Here is a 24,264-nt window from a genome sequence, read left to right as displayed (position 1 = left end):
TAAAGTATCACCATTTCTTCTATTTACAACCAATTCTAAGCTTCTCCTAGCCCCTTCTGCTCAACTTAACATTGCCAGGTCAGAGTCCTAGCATAATCTTCTTTGTAAAGTCTATCCATATTCAACCTTCTTCATAAGCTGACATTATCCTTGCATGCATTTCCTAACCTTCAAAGTCACCTTTCAGTTAACTCAATTTCAATTGCTTAACTCTTCTGATTCCCTCCTCCCTTGTTTGCTATAATCTGATTTGAATTCTCTAAGTTGTAACTTTTATTATTCTCCATACTACTCCTTGGTGGAAGTTTTCCTACTAGGAATATAGACAAGTATTAGTTAAATGGGGGAGTGTCTTCTGCCATTGTAAATGAGTTCGCTATTATGTTGACAATCTTGTTATGAATCCTCTCCTAATTGGGTTGAAAAAATATGAAAAATAAACAATTAAATAATCATGGTAAGCAGTAGAAATTCACCCTAATCTGTGACATGAAAAAAAGCATCTAAGAACTGTTGCATATTTATAAGTAGATGTGAACAAATTTTGAGGATAACATGAGACAGAACTTAATTTGATGTTTAAAGTCATTAGTGTGTCCATAGGTGACGATGGAGGTAATATCTTGAGGGAGAACTTGAAAGAGAACTTCATTTTCTCATAAACCTTTGTCAGTTTTCTTAGAATGTAGCATCCCTAGCTGACCTTCAGGGCAAACAAACTTTTATTTATTATGAGATATATTATTATTTAATTTCTTCTTTCTCACATAATCCATTATGTTACTTGTCGTAGCCTGTAGGTTTAACTCCAGTATAGTTTGTGCAGTGTTTTTTTGCCTCTTTTATCCTTTAAAATGGTAGCTGAGCAAATCAGATACAAAGAAGCTGAGATTGGATGGCAGTTTAGGATAAAAGACAGCATGATCTTTTTTGTTCTGGTCTTGGACTGCTCTTATAGAATGCGTCTTTTTCCATTATGGTATTGTCTAGTAAGACAAGCATCTAGTGTGCTTTATATTACACAAAAGCATGCATGTCAATTTGTGTTTCAGGTGTCTAGGCATCATGGTTACCATCTCAGCCAAGATATTGGTTTTTAACAGTACAGTAAGATGTATGTAGTAAATCCTCTCTTGTTATCTTGGATATGAACTGTTGTATTTCCACATATTAGCTGATTAAATAATCTCACCTGAGATTTTCAATCAATCAATTATATCTTGTTGCTTTCTTAATATTTATGCTCGACAAACATTAATGTTAAATTTAAAATGGTTATTTCCACTTCTACTGTATTGGCTGATATTTCAGTATCTTGATTGTTATATATCTCTCAAGATATTGAGTTTCTTAGTTTTTGTAACCAATGATAAACCAATATCCAGGTTATGTTGGTATCTCTCACCCAATGGGATGAGTGAAATATTATAGGTTCAGAGGTTGTTTGGCAGGAGACTTTCCATATGGAAAAAGCAATATAGTTTGTAATTTCACATAGGAAGTTACCATTCATAGGATCCTTTTGAACATGGATCATAGTGTTTTTGCCCCCTTGTACCATTGCTCGTAGCATGAGGGACCCAAAGATTACAGCCTTCTGGTTAATTACCATATGTCAAGTTGCAAGGATTCAACTATAATGATGAGTCAAGCAGAAAGTTTGTTGGGCATACAAGGTTCGTCTCTTACATTATTAAATTATTGGCATGCACCATATTTTTTATGGACTTTTAGATTTTTTTTTTTTTTTGATTACCAGCCTTGTGCATATTACATGAGGACCATATTTGAACTTAACCAAATTGGAGGTTAATTCACACCTTGACATATGCATAAACCAGAAATTAGCTTGATCTAGATCTTAATTGCAAATGAAATCATCAAATCTTTTAAAAAACTTTACATGAAACATGGCAAATGTGTATAACCACCAAATTGAACAAGGCTGTCAAATTAACAAAAGGCTATCTTATTCAGGATCTCATTTTGTTGCTCAACAACCAAAAATAAATAAATAAACATAGGATACCAAATCCAACATTCTATATTGCATATAACCCATAACACCTGGGCTCAAATCTAGCTTCATGATAATGAGGCCTGCTAAGTAAAGCAGGGTCTAAACTCACAATAAGCCAAATTCACCCTGCTTTTAGTTTTTGTTCGTAAGTTTATGGTGCACTTATATCTTTGCAAAATATTTGTATGGCCTCATGATTATTCTGATATTCTCTGCAAGCTGTAAACATGATTTTGAAAACCTTTTTATTCAAACATCATAGGACATCCATACAACCGGTAAATGTGCACTATTTTTCTCTCAGTCCTGTAATTATGTTCTGTATTCTGCCTGGTGATATCTTATGCATCCACATATGGATTTTTTTTTCTATTTTGCATCTTAGAGTTACTAATGAGTTTTTGTGTTCATATTGATTTGTGACATCGTATATGGGAATCTATATTGTATGATCAACTACAAGATGTGGTTGGTATGTGATAACCTGGTTGGGAGCACCTACAGGCACGATGTGAGTGTAAACATGTTTTTGAGGATTTTATGTACTCTTTCAGAAATATGAAGTGCAAACCTCATCTAATGATACCAAATATATATGTTTTCAAGAAACTGCTTCATCTTTCCTCTTTTCTTGTCTTTGAGGTTGTTGGAATATCAAACCATAAAATATAGTCCATTATGCCCCTATTGATATTGGTGAATGTATTGGCTGACTAGCACATTGATAGTTTATATGGGTGCTTGATGAAAGATTTTGCCACTAATTTATGTTTTAAATCATATATACAGTTAATGTTCATCCATAAGCTCTAGGTACAGATTTTTTGCATGTTATTTGCTATGTCTATACAACTTCATTTCCTATGCAATTTTTCCAAGAAGATACACAACTATACCATCCTTTTCCAAAGAGATACACTATCAACTGTATATTAGTTAATTTCTCATGTATTTTCTTATAAGATATTCTTTCAAAGAGAATTTTTGAAGAGAAATATATGTAGCTTATTCAGAAAGTGAAAAAAGTAACAGGGAATAAGAAAGTGAAAAGTAAGTGTATACTCTGGATAAAGTTGATAAAAAGGAAATATATCTTTGTTGCAGTAATATACAGCACCGAAGGAGGACGCGAGCAACTTGAACTCATTTATATTTGATAAATTTGTCATTGTTATATTTAAAATGATCTGACCACAATGATCCAATGTATTGAAGAGATTACTTTATGTTATCATTGTCCTACATCTGTCCAAGTTATCATTTAATAACCGAATTATTTAAAAGTAAAAATAAACAAATGCATGTTAAACAAATCTGAGGATTAGGCGTGTAATAGATATTTTAGTTGAAACAAGATTTGTTAGAGTTGTTAGAATTTAAAACTTTTAATAAGTGGGATTTAGGAAGTAAGATATGAGACCTGTGATAGTGGATGATAAGGCTTTGATTTAGGAATTTAACCTAACTTTTTGCATGGGCTGTCAGACTCAATAAAATTTTTGTGATTAAGAGGGAGATATACAGATTAGAATGGTAATTGATGGCTGAAGACTCAAAACTTGGTGGCATATGCGAGAGAAGAAACAAAACTGGAAGGTAAAAACAAGATCCCAAATGTATAACTCTAATCATGTTTAGTCTATTTTATGAGATTTGGGTTCTTTTATTTGTTTATTTACTTCACAGGAAGGATTTTCGAGTTTTCTTCCAAGTCTGCAGGATATAATTCAGATTGATCCAATTCTGGTCTGACTTATTAAATTGTTATGCATTTGAGCCCAATACTTAACCTTGGCTATCGCTGAGTGGTTAAGTTGGTTAAATTAATGCTTGAAAATCAGATATGAAAGTTAAGAAGCCATTGCTTGTCTGAATCCACCATGGCAACTTCAAAAATAGATCATTGTAGATAAATGAGAGAAACAGGATGCTTGATAATCTATATATCTGTGGTGCATGCTGCTGGAAACCAAATCATCCATGCAGCTTTTTATGCGCATTTCCTCCACAACATTCACGAAAACGAGTTAACCAGCCATAGGTCTCTTATTACAATCACAATACACGTTGGTAATAATATTAGTATAATTGTAGAGCCAGCAATAATAGCAGCACTCTTAGGAACAAATTTGATAGCATAGAATGGAATGGAAGTTACGAAAATTCACCGGAGGAGGAAAGTAGGGACCCCGTGATGGAGAGTAGTGACTCTGTACATAATAATAATCATAACAATAACCAAACCAGATCTCCCAGCTATTTTTCTCTTGCTAATTGCTTTTTCTTTTTTTTTTTTTTTCTGTTTTTTAATCTCTTGTTCGATCGGGTGCTCAGTTGAAGATCCTCTGGCACTGGGTGATGACGCTGCAGCCACGGCGGTAGGGGTTGGCCCTTTTCCCTCTGGAGCAGCGGTAGTACGAGTGGCCTCGGCGGTTGCATGGGACTCGGTTCCTGGAGAGCGCGCCGTAGCTGATGTATCTGACGCCGGCTCTGGCCAGGCCACGCCGGCTGATCCCGGTCTCGGTCTCCATCTCCGCGTCCTCGTCGGTGCACTGGCCTAGAAGCCCGTCACACGTGTCATCCCCCCTGGCGGCAAGGAAGTCCGCGAGGGCCTCGGAGGCCACGGTGTTGAGGGCCGACGAGTTGGCGACGCAGGCCACCGCCAGCAGGAGGAGGAGGAGGGGGAATACGAGGCGCGGAGCCATGCGGCAGAAAGGTGGTGTGGTTGGGTGGCTCTTGATCTCTTTGCTTCTTCCCTTCTTGGGTATCGGTTTTGTTGGTTATAGGCTGGCCTGGTCCCTAATTCCTTTCCTCTCGCGTGGGAGCGGGAGAGATGAAAGCCGAGTGGAGAGGAAGGCGGGGAAGGGTGGTGGGTTTGTGCAGTTTTGGAAAGCTAACGTATGGTGGGCTTTCGTTTGGAACGCCGTTTGGGCCGGGATCCTGACATGACGCCGAACCACAAACGAAAGCTGTGGCTAACTGGCATTTACTATATTTGCCACCCACAGTGTAAGCCTCCACTTACCCAGTTCTATATTCGGTCGTTTCTTAAAGTACCGCTTGTTTGGCCCCAATTTTGATGATTATGTCTGCTACTCAGACGGGCTAACTCGCAGGAAGGTGAAGACTGTAGGAAATGTAATGCAGCGCATCCTCCACAGGCATGACTCACGCGTATCTGAATACTTGCTGGTACTTGGATTTTTAGTTCAACTCTCATCCTCCGCCAACCTTCTCACTTTAAAAATCTTCTACAAATCGAGCACATGGAATGATGGAAGTTTTTGAGATGCCGGAAAGATATTTGTGGGATTCTCTTTTCACTTAAAAGCAAATATGGCGGTTCCACTCTTGGTTATTGATAAAGTTCAGCGATCTTTTCTTTGGGATCATGAAATTGGAAAATGTAGAATTCATTTGATTTCTTTGGCTGATTTTTGTAGACCAAAAATAGAGGATGATTCGGGTCCAGTTGATTCGCGAGTTCATTGTCGTTCTCTTCTTCTCAAAGAAGCAGCACCTTTGATACTTGGTTCATATTCACTTTGGGTTCAAATTATTATGGTAAAGTAAAAATTCAATGATGGTTGGGAGTCCTATTGTTGTGGGAGAAGGTATTCCTCTATATGGAGGGTGATGGCCAAAGAAGGGAGGTCTCTAACTCACTGCTTTCAGGGACTTGTTGGTAATAAATCATGTATTAAAGTTTTAGAAGATACATGGCTTGATTACACATCTCTATTACAAATATCTATGTACATTAATTCTGATTCGCAGTTGGATGATATGTCATTGTTAATATTTATCTCTTTAAATAGGGAATGGCATGAGAAAGTATTACATGACTATTTTGCTCAAGAGTTGATAAGTTCCATAAACGCTCTCCCCATTGCAAAAGTATTTGTTGCAGATTTGTTGGTTTGGTTAGGGAATTTTACAAGTTTTTATTTTCTTCGGGTGATCTAACAGTACAATCTCTAGCTTTTTTCTCTTTGGTTTAGCACCTTGATGTTACCCCATGAGTCAGGATTTTTTGACGGAAGTTAGGCTGAAACCATTTGCCATGTAATTCTTTTTTGATGCATAGGGGTATAGTTAGGGTTCGTAATGTGACTATTGTGGTGTATATGAGGATGTTAGCCGTGTATTGCTTTACTGTCATACGATGAAAGATACTTGAAAACTTCTCACTATAAATATCACGTCCCAAATCTGAGACATAATACGGTCATGCTATCAAGGGATGCAGCCCTCGATAATACGAAGCCACATTCATTTTTAATTATAATAACAAATGTATCATAAATAAAAGAAATAAAACGATTCAATTCAATTTCTTAATTAAATCAAAATTGGTTCAGAGCACTTAAATCTAAAAGTAAATATCAACCCAAGTTTCAAGATTCATAATTAAATAACTACAAGTCCGTGATCATAAAATAAATGAAACTTTCACTACAAAATTTTCAAGCTTGCTTCGTAGATTCTCAAGCCTAGATATTTTTCGTTGGTTCTAACCTTATTCCTCTGTACAAGAAAAAAAAATAAAAAGAATATGATGTACACTAGTCCAGTAAGTAGAACTTGCACTTGTTTATCGGATCAAGCATAAGTTTTTTATGATAATGCAATATTTAAAAAATAGCAGATAATACAAAATAAAGTATTTTATAGAATATATAATAAAATAAGTCATAAACCAATCATGCATGCATAAATCATGAATATTTCATAAATATATTTCGTAAATCATTCTTGTCATATGTCTATGTCATATTTTTAAATCTTGCTCACAGATATTCGTGTTATGATCACTTTATACCGTGATAGAGCCAGTGTTCTTAGTCGATAAGTTTATATTTTATATGTCAACTTTATACCCGCTAGCAGGGCCTGTGTTCTTATGGATGTTAACTCCGGATGTCAATCTTTCCATAGGGATTCGTTCGTAGCTATCTAAGAGCCTTTGAAATTTTTATATTTTTTTTCTTAAAACATACATATACATAAGTGAAAATCAATAAAATTCATACTTCATAGACATTCTATTTTTGTTAAAATATATTCATAAAATTCATATTCATAATAAAATATGTTTTTTTTCATATATCTCATATGCTGATCTTTGTTTTATAAAAAAATATGATTTCATCATCAACAATTCTTTACATAGAAAAATGATCATTTAAAAATAAATAACGAACGTAAGATCCACTTATCTCGATCGTCTTAAATCTTTAGTCTTTCTTAAATGAATCAGATAATTTTATTTAAAATATTAAATCATAATCAATTTTTATTTCATATATTTAATAAAATTAAATAATAAAAAAAATGATTGATTGGATGACCAGTCCGATAGACCATCCGGATACTAAATCGATTCGGAGTCATCTGTAAGATCAACATGGATCCCTAAAAGAGGAAAAGATAGTCCGATACAAGATCTATAGGTCTTTCTTAGAGAGAGAAAGAAGGAGAGAGAAATTTTAAAGAGAGAAAAAGAGAGAGAAATTTTAGAGAGAGAAAAAGAGAGAGAAAGAGAAAATCTTCTCTCTCTTTTTTTTTTCTTTTTTTTTTCTTCCCTTCTTACTTTCTTCTCTCTTTTCTTTTCTTCTTTCTTTTCCTGGCTGAACAAAGGAGGGACACGAAGGAGGGGGGCCTTGGTGGCTCGTGCTCTGTTGAGGTGCGACGGCACGGTCAGAGGTCCGACAGCAGGTGGTGGCGTTTGGTCGATAGTGACGGAGTAAAAGAGGGCCGGTGGCAGGCGGTAGGACAAAAGAAAATAGAAAAAAATTGAAAAAACAAGGGACCGCCCCCTTTCTTTAAATTTTCTCCGATCATTGGCCGATCACCAGTGGCTATGACCTTCGAAGAAGATAGGTAGAGAGGTGGGGGTCCAAATCCAGGAGTGAGACGCTGCAAACGATGGCGTCGGTGGTCGAAAAAGAGAGAACAAAGTTCGGTCAAATAGGGACAAAAATAGAGTTTTTGTTTTTATGGGATTTTCGACGAATTCGACGGTCGATGAGGGTGCACGATGCCATGAGAAGGAGGGGAAGGAAGAGAGAAAGGAGGGTTGGGGCTTACCTCCGACTTCGATGAGGTCTCCAACGAGGATTTGAGGCAAACACGGTGAAAGCATCCGTGGCTTCAATGGAAGAATCTGAGGAGAAGGAGAAAAGAAAATCAGTGCTCGACGTGGCCAACCATGGAGGAGGAAGGAAGGATTTTATAGGGCTCTTCCTCAGATTCCTATTTGCCCTAGGAGTTCTTGATCTAATCGGACAAGGGGAGGAAGAAGAAGACTCCCGTTGAGAGTCTTCATTTATTTTTTTTTATGGGCTTGATGGGCCAAAATCGGATGGGCTGGTTTATTAGAACAGGGTATTACATTCTATCTCTCTTAAAAATAAAGTTTTATCCTCGAAACTTGGTATATTTTTACTCTTTTACCAATAGGGATCTTAATCTTCATACTATCCTTACTATACTCTTAAATCTGGTTCCATCAATCCTAACTTCCTCATCTAAAATTTATTTATTTATTTTTAACAAGACATTGATGAAAGGAACTTTCCTAAGAGAAGATATAACATATAGTGGCTTATTTAATTCTATATATTTATTACTTGGAAGATGTAAAAGAAAGAGAAAATTCATAATCAAATAACATATGAGCATCTATGAGGTAACTAGAATGGTATCTGTAACTACTTGATTGCTTGTACTGACATCTTGTTGAGTCAAGATGAACACTCATGTATTTTCTTATTATTTCTGATCTGCTAGTTTGAAAGTCTTTGAACTGTCTTTTTTTCTTAATAAGACAATCTCATGCCATATGTCCTATTCTGCCGCATGAAAAGCATGCTCCCAACTTTTTGAGATAAAGTCCATAATGATTTTTGCCACAATATTCACAGATCATAGCTTCTTTATTATTCTCTGTAATATTAGTAGAATTTTTCTATTGATCATTTAAATTTTTTATTGGTCTCGAACTCTTTTTGCTACTCCTCTCCTGTTCTAATCTTTTTATCTCAGATTCTACTTTCAAAGCTCGTTCTAACATATCTTTATAATCATTAAAAATGTGAGAAGACAATCTAGATCGAATCTCATATCTTAATCATTGCTTAAATCTATTAGCTTTGCTCCTTTCAGACTCCATAAGCTGGGGGCAAAAACGGTCTAACTCATTGAATTTGTTTGCATACTTTAATACTGTCATTTCAAAGCCAAGAACTCATTTTTCTTTACTAATCTCATTGTTTCGGAGAAGTATTGATCATAAAATATCTTTTTAAACTTCTCCCAAGTCAACTGGTCATCGATATTCTCATAGACAGCCTTTATTGCAATCCACCAAAACTCGACGTTTTCTTTCAGCATAGATATGGCTAATTTGATCTTCACATTCTCAGGATACTGTAGGACATCGAACAACTTCTCTATCTTTCGAATCTAGGTCTCTGCAACTAGAGGATCAGGTCCACCCTGAAACAATGGTGGATTAAGCCTTTTAAACCTCTTATAATATGACTCTAATGATGGTGTAGGTTGAGGAGCAACTTGTGTCTGCTGTTGTTGCTGAATATGCTGAGCCACCACTTGACATACTCCAGCAATATTTGTCTGAGTGGCTGGCGCATTAGGAGCCCGCTTAACCGATTGGTTGGCAGCTCCCCACGACGTCATTCTTGCTCCTCTTATCCTAGCAGCCATATTTGCCAAAGTTTCGTCCTCCCTGTCACTCATCGTTTTCTATCCAAAATTTAACATTATTCTATTTCTATAACAAAGCAGTAGTACAGTTAATAAAATTTATCCTTCTTTATTAAGTCAGAATCTAACTATACATGACCTAACTATCCACAAATAGATTTTAAGTTCTATCCATGATCAAACCTATAGCTCTGATACCATAGAATATCACGTCCCAAATCCGAGACATAACACGGCCATGCTATCAAGAGATGCAGCCCTCGATAAACAAAGCCACGTTCATTTTCTTAATTATAATAGCAAATGTATCATAAATAAAAGAAATAAAAAGATTTAATTCAAATTTTTAATTAAACCAAAACTGATTCAGAGCATCTAAATTCAAAAGTAAATATCAACTCAAATCTCAAGATTCATAATTAAATAACTACAAGTCCGTGATCATAAAATAAACTAAACTTTCACTATAAAATTTTCAAGCTTACTTCATAGATCTCTAAGTCTGGATTTCTTTCATCGGTCCTAATCTTATTCCTCTGTACAAAAAAAAAAAAATAAAAAGAATATGAGCTTTACTAGCTCAGTAAGTAGAACTTGCACTTCTTTACCGAATCAAGCATAATTTTTCATGATAATATAATATTTAAAAAATAATAGATAATACAAAATAAAGTATTTCATAGAACATGTAACATCCTGTTCTAAATCGAGCCCACCCAATTAAGCCCATAAAGCCCAAAACAGAAAAAAAAAAAATAGAGAACGACGGGAGTCTTCTTCTTCCTCGAGCTCGACTAGGAGAAGGCCTCTTAGGGCCAACGAGGGACTCTAGAAAAGTCCTATAAATCCCCCCTCTCCTCCTCCATGGTCTGCTATGGCAAACGTCAGTTTTCCTTCTCCTTCTTCTTAGATTTTTTCGTTGAAGCTGCCGACTCTATTTTCATGTTTACCTCAAATTCTCGTCAGAGACCTCACCGGAGTCGGAGGTAAGCCCTGACCTTTCTTCCTCTCCCTCTTGCCCTCCTTCCCATAGCTTCGTGCATCCTCGCCGACCATCGGGATTGTCAGAAAATCCACAAAACATCATACCTTATTTTTTCTTGTTCGATCGAGCTCTTTCTTCCTCTTTTTGACCACCAGCGCCACCGCCCATAGTGCCGCACCCATAAGTCATGACCTCCACCTCCCTAGCCTCCTTCTCCAAAGGTCATGGCCACCGGTGATCGGCCAATGATCAGAGAAATCCAAGAAAAGGGACGGATCCCCTATTTTTCATTTTTTTCTAAATCTCCCACCGACCGAGTCTCGCTGCCGGCGATCTTTTGCTCTCTGCTGTCGGCCACCACTGTCGGACCTTCGATCGTGCGCCGCCCTTCGTCGGAGCCCAAGCCATCGAGCCCCTCCCTCGGTCCCTCCTCAAAAGAAAAGAAAAGAAAAAAGAAGAAAAGAAAAAAAAAAAAAAAAAAAATTTTCTCTCCCCTCTTTCTCCCTCTTTTTCTCTCTTCTCTCTCCACTTTCTCTCTCTACTTTCTCTCTCTAAATTTTTTCTCTGTAAAAATTTTTCTCCTCTTTTGTTTTCTCTCTCTCCTTCTCTCTCTAAAATTTTTCTTCCTCTATTCTCTATCCATCTGATTCATGGATCCTCGTATGAGCTAGAGATGATGTACCCAAAGCAATCTGAAACTGCTTTAATATCTGTGCAAGATATCGAACATCATCCCGATCATGTCAAATACCCTTGAAACCTACTATTGATGAACCTATTGATTGATATTGATCTTGATTTCACTTCATGCTTCATGATTCTTTGATCGAGTCACCTACATCTGATTTTTGGTTAGAAAGATCTGAATTATCCCAACATCCGCGTACCGGTCCAGTCTTCTTTCTTTATTATTGAATTAATAAATATAAATTAATAATATTTTTAATAGTTAAATAGGTTTGATAAATTTATCTATCAAAGTTTGAAGAGCTAGGACAAAAAAGATAAGTAATCCTGACACTTTTACTTGCTTTTGAAATTATTGATTATTTTAACATGAAAAAAATTATTTTATATTTTCATAGAATAAAGATCTAGCATATGCATTGTGAAATTCATGATTTATCATAAAATAGTAATTTATGAATATTTTAATATGAATGATTTTTTATAAATATGAACATATATTTATGAAATATATGTCTGGTCATAAAAGGAATGATTTCACGATTGTTTTACTGTTAAAGATTATTTATGATTATGAACTTTATAAAATTATCTAGTATCTTATTTAAGCATGATTTAAGAAAATATATTTGATGAAATATGATTTAAGAATGTCTATCTTAAGAAACATGGAAAAAGGCTCTCAGATAGCTATGTACGATCTTGCCAATGGGTGATAGTTATTGGCATATGACCTTGCCAATGAGTAATAGTAATTGGCATTCAACCTGCCAATGGATAATAATAGTTGGTATACGACTCTGCTAATGGTAATAGTAGTTGGTTCATGATTATGGTCTTGTCACGGGTATAATAGTGACCTTAGCATTTAGTCTGAGAGAATTGACAAATGATTTATAACTTTATATACAAAGTTGATATAATTTATGAATTTGTGTATGCTGTGCATTGAAAATTATGTTTGTGTAAATCGTATGATTTATGTATATGCAAGAACATTATTGATTTATGATATATTGTTATTATAAAAATTTTATGTTTCAATGATAATCATCTTTTCTAAATGATTTATTGATGGATGTAAAATTTGTGTTGATTGGATAAGATAGTGTAAAGTTTACTTACTGAGCTGGTGGAGCTCATATTTTTTTTTCTTTTTCTGTCCAGACAAATAAGGTTAGAAATAAAGATGATCTAGCTGGAGGATCTACACCAGTAAGCATGGAGATTTGCAGTTGAAATTAAAGTTATAAGATTATTATGGGCTTGTAATCAACTACTGATAATTTTGTTATATGGTTTTGTATTTGATTTTGAATTTAGATGCTTTGAATCAATTTTGGTTTAATTATTTGATGAATAATGAAACTGAATCTTTTATTTGATGGATTTTAGCTGATTATGATTAATTGGCTTCATGTTATCATGGCTCCATCCTCGGTAGCATGGCCGATTATGTTCCGGATTTGAGCGTGACATTTAATGGTATCAGAGCTATAGGTTTGATCAAAGATAGACTTAAAGTCTAGCAATGGAAGATAGGTCTCGTTTAACTAGATCATATTTAATTGAACAAGAATAGATAAGTTTTTCTTAAAATTTCTGTTGCTCATTTAAGAAAGTTAGGATTGATGGAACCTGATTTAAGAGTATAGAAAAGATAGTATGAAGATTAAGATCTCTATTGGTAAAAGAGTGAGGATATATTAAGTTTCGAGGATGAAATTTTTTATTAGAGGGGTAGAATGTAATATCCTGTTCTAAATCGAGCCCACCCGATTAAGCCCAAAAGCCCAAAAAGAAAAAAAAAAAAAAAGATAGAGAATGAAGACTCCCAACGGAAGTCTTCTTCTTTCCGAGCTCGCTCGACTAGGAGAAGGCCTCCAGGGCCAATGAGGGATCCTAGGAAGAGTCCTATAAATCCCCCCTCTCCTCCTCTATGGTCTGCTATGGCAAACGCCGTTTTCCCTTCTCCTTCTTCCCAGATTTTTTCGTTGAAGCTACCGACCCTGTTTTTGTGTTTGCTTCAAATTCTTGCCGAAGACCTCACCGGAGTTAGAGGTAAGCCCCGACCTTTCTTTCTCTCTCTCTTCCCTCCTTCCCATGGCTTCGCGCACCCTCGCCGACTATCGGGATCATTGAAAAATCCATAAAACATTATGCCTATTTTTTTTCTTGTTCGATCGAGCCCTTTCTTCCTCTTTTTCAGCCACCACACCGCCGCCCATGGTGCCACACCCATGGGTCATGACCCTCTCCAAAGGTCATGGCCGCTAGTGATCGGCCAATGACCGAGAAATCTAAGAAAAGGGCGGATCCTCTGTTTTTCATTTTTTTCTAAATCCCCCGCGGTCGAGCCTTGTTGCCGACGATCTCTTGCTCCCCGCTGTCGGTTGTCACTGCTGGACCTCCGACCGTGCCGCCGTCCTTGCCACAGCCCGAGCCTTCGAGCCCCTTCCCTCGATTCCTCCTTAAAAGAAAAGAAAAGGAAAAAGAAGAAGAAAAGAAAAAAAAGTGAAAAGAAAAAAAAATAAAATTTTCTCTCTCCTCTCTCCCCTCTTTCTCCCTCTTTTCCTTTCTTCTCTCTCCACTTTCTCTCTCTACTTTCTCTTTCTAATAATTTTCTCTCTCTCTTTCTCTCTCTAAATTTTTTTTCCTCTATTCTCTCTCCATCTGATTTATGGATTCTCATATGAACTTGAGATGATGTACCCAAAACAATCTGAAACTGCTTTAATATCTGTGCAAGATATCGGACCTCACCCCGATCATGTCAAATACCCTTGAAATCTATATTGATGAACCTATTGATTGATCTTGATCTTGATTTACTTCATGCTTCATGATTCTTTGATCATCACCTGCATCTGACTTTTGGTTAGGAAGATCCTGAATTATCCCAACATCCGGACTATTAGTCGAACTAGCCATCCGATCTATAGTCTTCTTTCTTTATATTGAATTAATAAATAAAAATTAATAATATTTTTAATATATTAAATAGGTTTGATAAATTTATCTATCAAAGTTTGAAGGATGGATGAAAAAGGTAAATAATCCCGACACTTCTTACTTGCTTTTGAAATTATTGATTATTTTAACATAAAAAAATTATTTCATATTTTCATAAAATAAAGATCGAGCATATACATTGTGAAATTCATGATTTATCATAAAATAGTGATTTATGAATATTTTAATATGATGATTTTTTATGAAATATGAACTCTATATTTATGAAATATATGTTGATTATAAAAAAATGATTTCATGATTATTTTACTGTTAAAGATTATTTATGGATTATGAACTTTATAAAATTATCTAGTATCTTATTTAAGCATATTTAAGAAAATATGATTTGATGAAATATGATTTAAGAATGTCTATCTTAAGAAATATGAAAAAAGACTCTCAGATAGTTATGTACGACCCTGTCAATGGGTAATAGTTATTGGCATATGACCCTACCAGTGGACAATATAATTGGCATACGATCCTGCCAATGGGTAATAGTAGTTGGTATACGACCATGCCAACGGATAATAGTAGTTGGTATATGATTATGGCCCTGTCACGGATATAATAGTAATCTTTGTATTTAGTCTGAGAGAATTATTAAGAATCATAATATGAAAAGAATGACAAATGATTTATGACTTTATATACAAAGTTGACATAATTTATGAATTTATTTATACTGTGCATTGAAAATTATGTTTGTTTAAATCACATGATTTATGCATGTGCAAGAAATTATTGATTTATGATATATTGTTATATAAAAATTTTATGTTTCGACGATAATTATCTTTTCTAAATGATTTATTGATGCATGTATAAATTATGCTTGATCTGGATAAAATAGTGTAAGGTTTACTTACTGAGCTGGTGTAGCTCATATTTTTTTTTCTTTTTCTGTCCAGACAAATAAGATTAAGAAACAAGGATGATCTAAGCTGGAGAGTCTACACCAGTAAGTATGGAGATTTGCAGTTGAAATTGAATTTATAAGATTATTGTGGACTTATAATCAACTACTGATGAATTTTTTTATATGGTTTTGTATTTGATTTGAATTTAGATGTTCTAAACTAATTGTGGTTTAATTATTTGATGAATAATGGAACTGAATCTTTTATTTGATGGATTTTAGCTGATTATGATTGATTGGCTTCGTGTTATCGTGGGCCCAATCTCTCGATAGCATGGCGTGTTATGTCTCGGATTTGGAACGTGACATAAATATAATAAAACAAGTCATAAATCAATATGCATACATAAATCATGAAATTTCATAAATATGTTTCGTAAATCATTCTTGTCATGTGTCCATATATGTTTCTAAATTTTAGTCATAGATATTCGTGCTATGGTCACTTTATACCCGTGACAGGATCAGTTTCTTAATCGACAAGTTCATATTTCATATGCCAACTGTATACCCACTGGTAGGGCTTGTGTTCTTATGGATGCTAGCTTGGATGTGACCTTCGCATAGAATTTGTTCATAGCTATCTAAGAGTTTTGAAATTTTATATTTTTTTTCTTAAAACATACATATACGTAAGTGAAAATAATAAAATTTATACTTCATAAATATTCTATTTTCATTAAAACATATTCATAAAATTCATGTTCATAATAAAACATGCTTTTTTTTTCATATCTCATATGCTAATCATTATTTTATAAAAAAATATGATTTCATCATCAATAATTTTTTGCATGAAACATGATCATTTAAAAATAAATAAGAATTATAAGATCCATTTATCTCGATCGTCCTAAATTTTTAGTCTTTCTTAAATAATCAGATAATGTTATTTAAAATATTAAATCATGATCAATTTTTATTTTATATATTCAATAAAATTAAATAATAAAAAAATAGTTGACTGGATGATCAGTCCGATAGACCATCTGGATACTAAATCGATTCAAAATAATGTCGCTGAGGTCAACATGGATCCCTAAAAGAGAAAAAGATGGCCCGTTACAAGATCTATAGGTCTTTTTTAGGAAAGAAAAGAGGAAGAGAAATTTTAGAGAGAAAAAAGAGAGAAAAAAATTTAGAGAGAGAAAAGAGAGAGAAAGAGAAAATTCTCTCTCTCTTTTTTTCTTTTTCTTTTTCTTCCCTTCTTCCTTTCTTCTTTCTTTTTTTTCTTCTTTCTTTTCCTGGCTGAACAATGAGGGACACGAGAAGGGGGGGCTTGGTGGCTCATGCTCCGACGAGGTGCGACGGCATGATGGAGGTCCGACAGCAGGTGGCGGCGTCTGGTCGATGGCGACGGAGCAAGAGAGGGCCGATGGCAGGCGGCAGGCCAAAAAAAAAAAGAAAAAAATTGGAAAAACAGGGGATCGCCTCCTTTTTTTTAAATTTTCTTCGGTCATTGGCCAATCACCGATGGTCATAACCTTTGGGAAGATAGGAGAGAGTGGGAGTCTAAACCTAGGGTGAGATGCTGCAAACGACGGCCTGGTAGCCAAAAAAAGAGAACAAAGTTCGGTCAAACAGGGACAAAAACAAATTTTTATTTTTATGGGATTTCTGACGAACCCGATGGCCGGGAGGGTGCATGATCCATGGAAAGAGGGGAAGGAAGAGAGGAAGGAGGGCCGGGCTTACCTTCGACTCCGATGAGTCTCCGGCGAGGATTTGAGGCAAACACGGTGAGAGCATCCGCCCTTCAATGGAAGAATCCGAGGAGAAGGAGAAGGAAAAATTGGTGCTCGATGTGGCTGACCAAGAGGAGGAAGGAAGGTTTTATAGGCTCTTCCTAGGTTCCTATTTTCCTAAGAGTCCTTGATCTAATCGGGCAAGGGGAGGAAGAAGAAGACTGCTTGGGAGTCTTCATTCTTTTTTTTTTTTGTTTCATGGGCTTGATGGGCCAAAATCGGGTGGGCTGGTTTATTAAAACAGGGTATTACAATAAGATTTAGACATGCCTATTCCTCTGTTAGTTTGCAGTTTTTATGTGGTGTGGCGGCTGGTAGGTGGAGTATCTTTTAATCTACTATTATTTATATGGTTTCACTTATTTGAAAGGTGAGAAATGAGAGAATCTTTGAATAGTCTATCTCAAATCCAGCTCAAATTGTTGATCTATCCTTTCATTTGGCTTTTAAATTCATAGAGACCATAATAGAAGGCCTATCTCACAACCCATGGCTCTAAGATACCTACGACTCTAGAAGTTCCTTTACCTCCCCTACTTAGGTAGCTTGGGATCCCTTCCTTGACGGGTGTTTAAAATTAATTTTGATGGTTCCATGAAGATAAAGTTGGTGGTGCTAGTTTTATAGTTCGGGATCATGTTGAAAGACTGCCTTAGCTAGTTCACGACAATTCCCAACAGTTTCTGTTTCACAAGTCAAACTCTGAGCAGCTTGGGAAGGGCTCTTCGATGCTATCTCCATATTGCACGGTACAAAAATAATTTTGGAGGTGATTTCTTCATCGTTGTTTCTTAGATTTTTGAGATTTGACGTCATCGAAATTCTTTCCACTTCTATCTAATTTGTTTCACCTCATTTTCTCTCTTGAGTTCTTCCATGCAAAACATGTTTTTAGAGAGGCAAATAAAGTGCTGGATTGGCTTGCGGGCTCAGCTTCATTGTTTGGTCTTCACGTTGGATCATCTATTCCTTTAGACCTTTCTCTTTGACTAGTATCTTTTGCTTCAGACGTTTGTTTTCTTTATTTTTGATTGCTTTTGTTTTTATGTTGATGTGTTTCTTTTAATTGCTTTTGCCATCGTGCCAAAAAAGCAACATACAAGTGAATCAGGATGAACTCTAGGTGTTGCATGACCAATAAAAGTCTGCTACTCATCCAATTGTAAGAATTTTCCATAGCCGAGGGGAGGATACAGAGTATCTCACTCATTAATTTCTAGCAGTGCAACACACTCCCTTTAGATATGGATGCCCTGGTTCGTGACATTAGCACATTGTCCTCCACCACAGTCACCGTTTAGCAAAACAAAAAGATAGATTTAAGGGACAACCATTTGGCTTACACCTTTCTATCAAATACCTCTTAAATCTGTCTGGTACTTGGGTTGGTGGTTCCCCAATCATTCTTCCTAGCAGAATTGTTGCTTAGCAGAAAGTAAGAGTGGACTACTAATAAGGGTCAGCCATGAGGGCTCGTGCAGAAGCTTGTTGCCTGAGATAGAGAGCAGCAGAGCAACTCCAATACGAGCCAGTTGCATGGCAGGCAGCAACATTGTCAGGGAGCCTCAAGTCTTGACGGGGTAACAATGGTTGATTAGAGGTTGTTCTCCTCACCAATTAAATCAATCATGAATGACCCTTACTCAGGGGTCTTCCGTGCTCCTATCAGAATTCCTATCAGCTCTTTCAGTTTATAAGTCGAGCATATTGGAAAGATCATCAAGTAGATTAACTTGCTATACTCGCGAGAAATTAAGGAGATCCCAAGTTTTGCAAGGGCATGGTTACTTCATGGGTGTTTGTACTTGCTTTTTCCATGGAAAAAGATAATTCTGCACCAATAATAGGTGGTGTCTCTGAGATAATCAAGCTGTTTCCACACGACAATAGTCTTGATAGCTATTTCTAGTGTCTCAGAGGCCAACCATTTCTCGACTTGGCCTTTTATTGCACCCAACTATTTATCAAGCAAAGTCTGCAACTAGGTTTACTAACTGCTTTGTCTCTCTGCAAGCTCGAGTGCTTATTATTAAGTAAGTTGTTGTTGTTTTGCAAAATTGGTGGCACAGCCTTGATGATGGTCATCATCATTTGATACACTTCTCAAATTGCTAACTGATCCCAAGAACTCGGTCTACTAATTTATTACTCACACCGTTTAGATGTCATTCATGCAAGGGTATTCTTAAACTGATCTGCTGTAGTAACGCTATCTTTATGCATCATTCTAACGTAGTTTTTTTTCCCAGAATTATCATGCCAATCTAGTAAGGAGTTCTGGATGACAAAGAGAATGTTTTAAGTCTGACAATGTTATATATACAACTAGAAAAACTCAATTCAAATTAAAATAAGTAGAATTGATTTAAAGAGAACGAACTGTTAACAGAGCAGTTGAACTTACGGAACTGGGAGCTCTTCCATTGGCCCACCGAGTTGTGGCCATTAGGATACTTGCCTAGTCTTATATCTCTAGATCAATGAAATGTCGGTGGAAGAAGAAGAAGAATGCAAAGAAAGTCTAATTCCTTCAACCCTCTAAGGCCCACGCTTCCAGACAAGTCCTCAATCTTTTCCATTCTGTTCTGCCCAAATCATTATTCAATAGCTACATACAGTATCATGGCGGGCATCCAAGACCATAAGGCAACCTAAGAGAGTAGATGCTACTGAGAAAAACTTGACCTTTCCTATCTGTTAGGACAATCATTTACTACTACATAATTTCCTGAAAAGCATGGGGTACGCACTTTTCGAAGGTATACCCACACTGCAGAGATAACAGGCAAGATGATCTGGCTGCCGTCCGATACAACCGTTGGTGCTTGTTGGGGAATACCGATCGATTCCACTCGTGCCGACTTATAATCGGACATATACAACCGACCGACCGACCGACCGATCGACGACTGTCGACCGACTGAAGATATGTCGGTCGGACAGACCTTTCCTGTCCTCCCGCGACGTGTCCGACTGCACCGGGGCGTCCGATGCCCGACTCCCGCGACGTGCCCGACTGACCGTCGGAGGGGTCCGAATATCTACCCGACGCCCCTCAGCTGGCCACCAACCTAAGATCGGTCGACTCCTCCAATCGTCGTACTACTGTCAGGGACTGTCGGTTCTGACAGCAGCATGCGGCACTGCCCCTAGGGGCATTATCCCACCTATGGCGTTGTCAACCCTAGTGATTTGACGGCCCCACGGCGATTTGACATCTTTACGGCGACTCTGACAGTCTACAGTGAATTGACAATTCTTCAATTGTCCGCGCCATTAATGACGGCGCCATACCACGCTCCACTATATATATCGAAGAAGGCAACAGTGCTAGAGGCTGGTCCAAAAACTCTCAGGCTTGCTCCCTTTCTCTTTTTCTCTCTCTCTCGTTGAGCTTCCTGTCTTCATTTCACTGTTGTCTAGTCTCCTCTCTGACTTGACCGTCGGAGGGTCCCCGTCGGAGCTGCCTCCGGTCAGTGTGGACTTTCTTTTGCAGGCGCTTATTCCCGGCGACCAGGCGATGAGGGAATTGGCCGCAACAGATTGGCGCGCCAGGTAGGGGCCCAGCGTAGTGCTTCATCGACAGCACCAGGGATTGCAACCCCCACGGAACTAGAAACATCTCTCCAAATGACAAAGACAAGAGCTCAACGGTCGAGGGTCACCGGATCGGCGAGGCATTCTTCCCGTCGGAAAGAGGCCTCTCCTCCACCCTCCATGGCAGAACCTAGTTCCCCCCATCCCGCAATGACCACGGAGGCGCAGATTGCAGCGATCGTGCGGCAGATGACCGTGTTGACAGACGCGGTCAAGAGCCTTCAACAACAACCAATCCGGCTGCCGCACTCGCCCGTGGAGCAACCGGCAGCACACCCGATGCCCTCCAGGAGCTTCTGACTGGTGCCTGACCTAGGGCACAGGCCGGAAGGAAAAGCGGAAGAAAGGTCGGGCCCCTGCTGAACCCAGCAGGCCCCCCACCGATAGACGGGTCTCGCCCCGACAACAGAGTCTGAGACCGACGCATCGCAGGTATGACTCCTACACCCCTCTCCTCGCTCCTCGTGCGCAGATCCTGATAGAGATCGAGGGAGCGGAGTATCTACGACGGCCTCTGCCTCTGAAGGCAAAAGGCCTCGACCAACACGGCTTGATCGCTGATCGTCGAATCAACGGCTCGATCATCGATCGCCGAACCGACGGCCTCGGCCTCTGAAGGCAAAAGGCCCCGACCAACATGGCCCGATCGCCGATCGCCGAATCAACGGCTCGATCACCGATCGCCGACCAACATGGCTTGACCGCTGATCGCCGAATCAATGGCTCGATCATCGATCGTCGGACCGACGGCCTCGGCCTCTGAAGGCAAAAGGCCCCGACCAACATGGCCCGATCGTCGATCGCCGAATCAACGGCTCAATCACCGATCGCCGACCGACACGGTTTGATCGCTGATCGTCGAATCAACGGCTCGATCATCGATCGCCGAACCGACGGCCTCGACCTCTGAAGGCAAAAGGCCCCGACCAACATGGCCCGATCGTCGATCGCCGAATCAACGGCTCGATCACCGATCGCCGACCAACACGGCTTGACCGCTGATCGCTGAACCAATGGCTCGATCATCGATCGCCGACCAACACGGCTTGATCGCTGATCGCCGAATCAACGGCTCGATCATCGATCGCCGAACCGACGGCCTCGGCCTCTGAAGGCAAAAGGTCCCGACCAATATGGCTCGATTGCCGATCGCCGAATCTACGACTCCATCGTCGGCTTGATCATCGAATCGCCGAACCAACGGCTCAATCTATGTCTCGATCATCGAGGACACATCGGATTCTACGATGGAAATCGAAGGGGCGGAATATCTACGACGGCCCCCACCTCTGAAGGCAAAGGGCTTCGACCAATGCGGCGGGCTAACTTGCCAACTTAGCTTCGACTATGAAAGGGCAAAACGCCAAGACAACCGCGATATACCCGTCCGACCAAGGTCTAGGCAACGGATATTCGACTTGCGACATACCGACCCGGTCACGACCGGTCGAAGGATATTCGGCTTGCCACCGTCTATCATACGACTCGACATGCTACGTCCATGGATATTCGACTTGCGACATACCGATCGAGCTACGACCGGTCGAAGGATATTCGGCTTACCACCGTCTATCACACGGCGCGGCGTAAGTATCCAACGTAAGGGTATCGGGATCCGACTTATCATCGTTTTCCCCACTAAACGCGTCGGACGACATCTGACTGAATGTGTCGAAAGAGATCCGACTGCCAAGTCTTACCCGACGGTCAGTCGGCTTTCGAATCGATAAGTACGCCCGACTAACAATCGGGCGAAGTACGTCCGACTCACAACCGGGCGAAGGACGCCCGACTTAAGCCCTCGACCATCGGAAGGCCGATCCAAAGTCGGGACTTGCTCTACCTTCGTAACGGCATGCATTACCGAATGTCCTAACTGATCTATATGGGTTAGCGACTTACGTGTTCAAATGCATCCCACAACACATGAAAAAAGAAAGACATGAAGAAGAAAAAAGTTCAAAAAACTTCGACTTTGATTTCATTGAAGATCAAGATAAGCTTACAAAGCTGGGCCAGAGCCCGAATACAAGCCGGAGCAAAAGGAAAAACAAAAATGGAAAACCGACTAGTCCTCAGAGTCGGCCTCCTCCACTGGACAACGGTGGGGGACGATCGGCGAACTTGCTCTGGCTTCCGCAGTCGGGGCCGCCTGATCTTCGGTAGCTCGCTCTGTGTCTTCTTCGGCTTCCGCCCTGGTGGTGAGGCCTTCCGATGTTGGGTCGGTCGTCTCCTCCGCAGCTGGGGCCTCCGACTCCGGCAGAACAATGCTGCTGAGATCAAGCTCTGGGTACAAGCTTCGAACGGCCTCCCGAGCATCCTCATACCCGACCCGGTATGAAAGGAAGCCGCTCTCCAGAAGCTCTTCTCGGTACTCTTTCGAGTCACGGAAGTCTTCGACGGCCCGACCCATGGCCTCCTTCACCGACTCCGCTTCTGCCCTCGCGATGTCTGCATCGGCCTGGGCAACGGATAGACCTTCCTCGGCCTTAGCGAGATTTTCGAGGCTTACTCGGAGCTGCTCGCGGTCGGCCTTCAGCTCCTTGGCGAAGCTGTCCCACACGTGCCGAAGCCGACGGACGGTCCGGGACTTCTTCTTCGCGTCATCCCAGGTCGACTGCAGCTCCGACTCCGATGTCGCCAAGGTGCCCTTGAGTCGGGAGACCTCCCCCTCAAGTCGGCCCTCCCGATCGACCGACTGTTGCAGCTGGTCGACCAGGATGACCTTGTCGGCTTCAGCGGCCGCGACCTTATCTCTCCAAGCCGCGCGCATGTCGCCAAACTTCCGGTATCCGGCTTCTAGCTCGGATATGTTGTAAGCCAACTGCACAAAACAAAACCGACCGTCAGGAGACCGAGCTTACGGAAACTACGTTGAAAGCAAAGGAGAGAGGAACTTACCCGGATCATCATCGGATAGAACGAAGACAGCATGTCGGAGACAAGCTGGTTCTTCATCGCCTCGATGTCGGTGGGAAGGAGGAGCGCCTGGCACAGCCTCCTGGCCAAGTCATGATTGGCCAGGCTCGATGTACCTTCGGGGAGTGGGAAGTCGGTCGATCCTCCACCGTCGGCCGACCGTCCTTCATCGCCCGACGCCATGGGGGTCTTCCCTCGGCCGGATGCCCAGGCCCTGACGTCGAAGATGGACGGTAAACTCGAGCCCGATCGAGTCTCGACCGTCGGTGCGGCAGCAGCTGGCGCGGGTCGCTCGGGCTCGTGCACCTCCTCCCGATCCTCCTCTGCCGGCTGAGCAGCCGGTGCGCCATCGACCGACTCATTGGCCGCCCTTCTTTCGGGCGAAGCAGCGCCCTCGCCCGACGGTCCCTCGGACAGGACTTCGACGAGCACTGTTGGTGCGGACACCAGAGCCATCAAAAAATCAGCAACATAATTTAAGTTTGATTTGGATCGAAGAAGCCTCATTAAATTGATTCTACTTCAGTTATTTATTTTCAGTCAATAAATTTTAATGCATTTGGCTTTGGATCCATAGGGCCATACTTGGATTTGTCCACGTCACCTTTGGAGCCACCACTCTCCACATGCCAAGAGAAGAAATATGCAT

General features: G+C 39.8%; 1 protein-coding gene across 1 annotated transcript; it reads right to left on the bottom strand.

Annotated features, from left to right (window-relative positions):
• Positions 1–4,298: 4,298 nt before the first annotated feature.
• On the bottom strand, positions 4,299–4,917 carry LOC105040558 (protein RALF-like 22). Its single transcript, XM_010917129.4, has one exon. It carries the CDS (start codon positions 4,723–4,725, stop codon positions 4,351–4,353), a length of 375 nt encoding a protein of 124 aa, XP_010915431.2. The 5' UTR covers positions 4,726–4,917; the 3' UTR covers positions 4,299–4,350.
• Positions 4,918–24,264: the final 19,347 nt, after the last annotated feature.

This window comes from Elaeis guineensis, chromosome 3, assembly GCF_000442705.2.
Source record: "Elaeis guineensis isolate ETL-2024a chromosome 3, EG11, whole genome shotgun sequence".
Taxonomy (NCBI): domain Eukaryota; kingdom Viridiplantae; phylum Streptophyta; class Magnoliopsida; order Arecales; family Arecaceae; genus Elaeis; species Elaeis guineensis.
This window is presented reverse-complemented; position numbering and strand designations above follow the sequence as displayed.

Coding starts and splice junctions, on each gene's coding strand:
- LOC105040558 (XM_010917129.4), bottom strand. CDS start 4,725: ATGGCTCCGCGCCTCGTATTCCCCCTCCTCCTCCTCCTGCTGGCGGTG.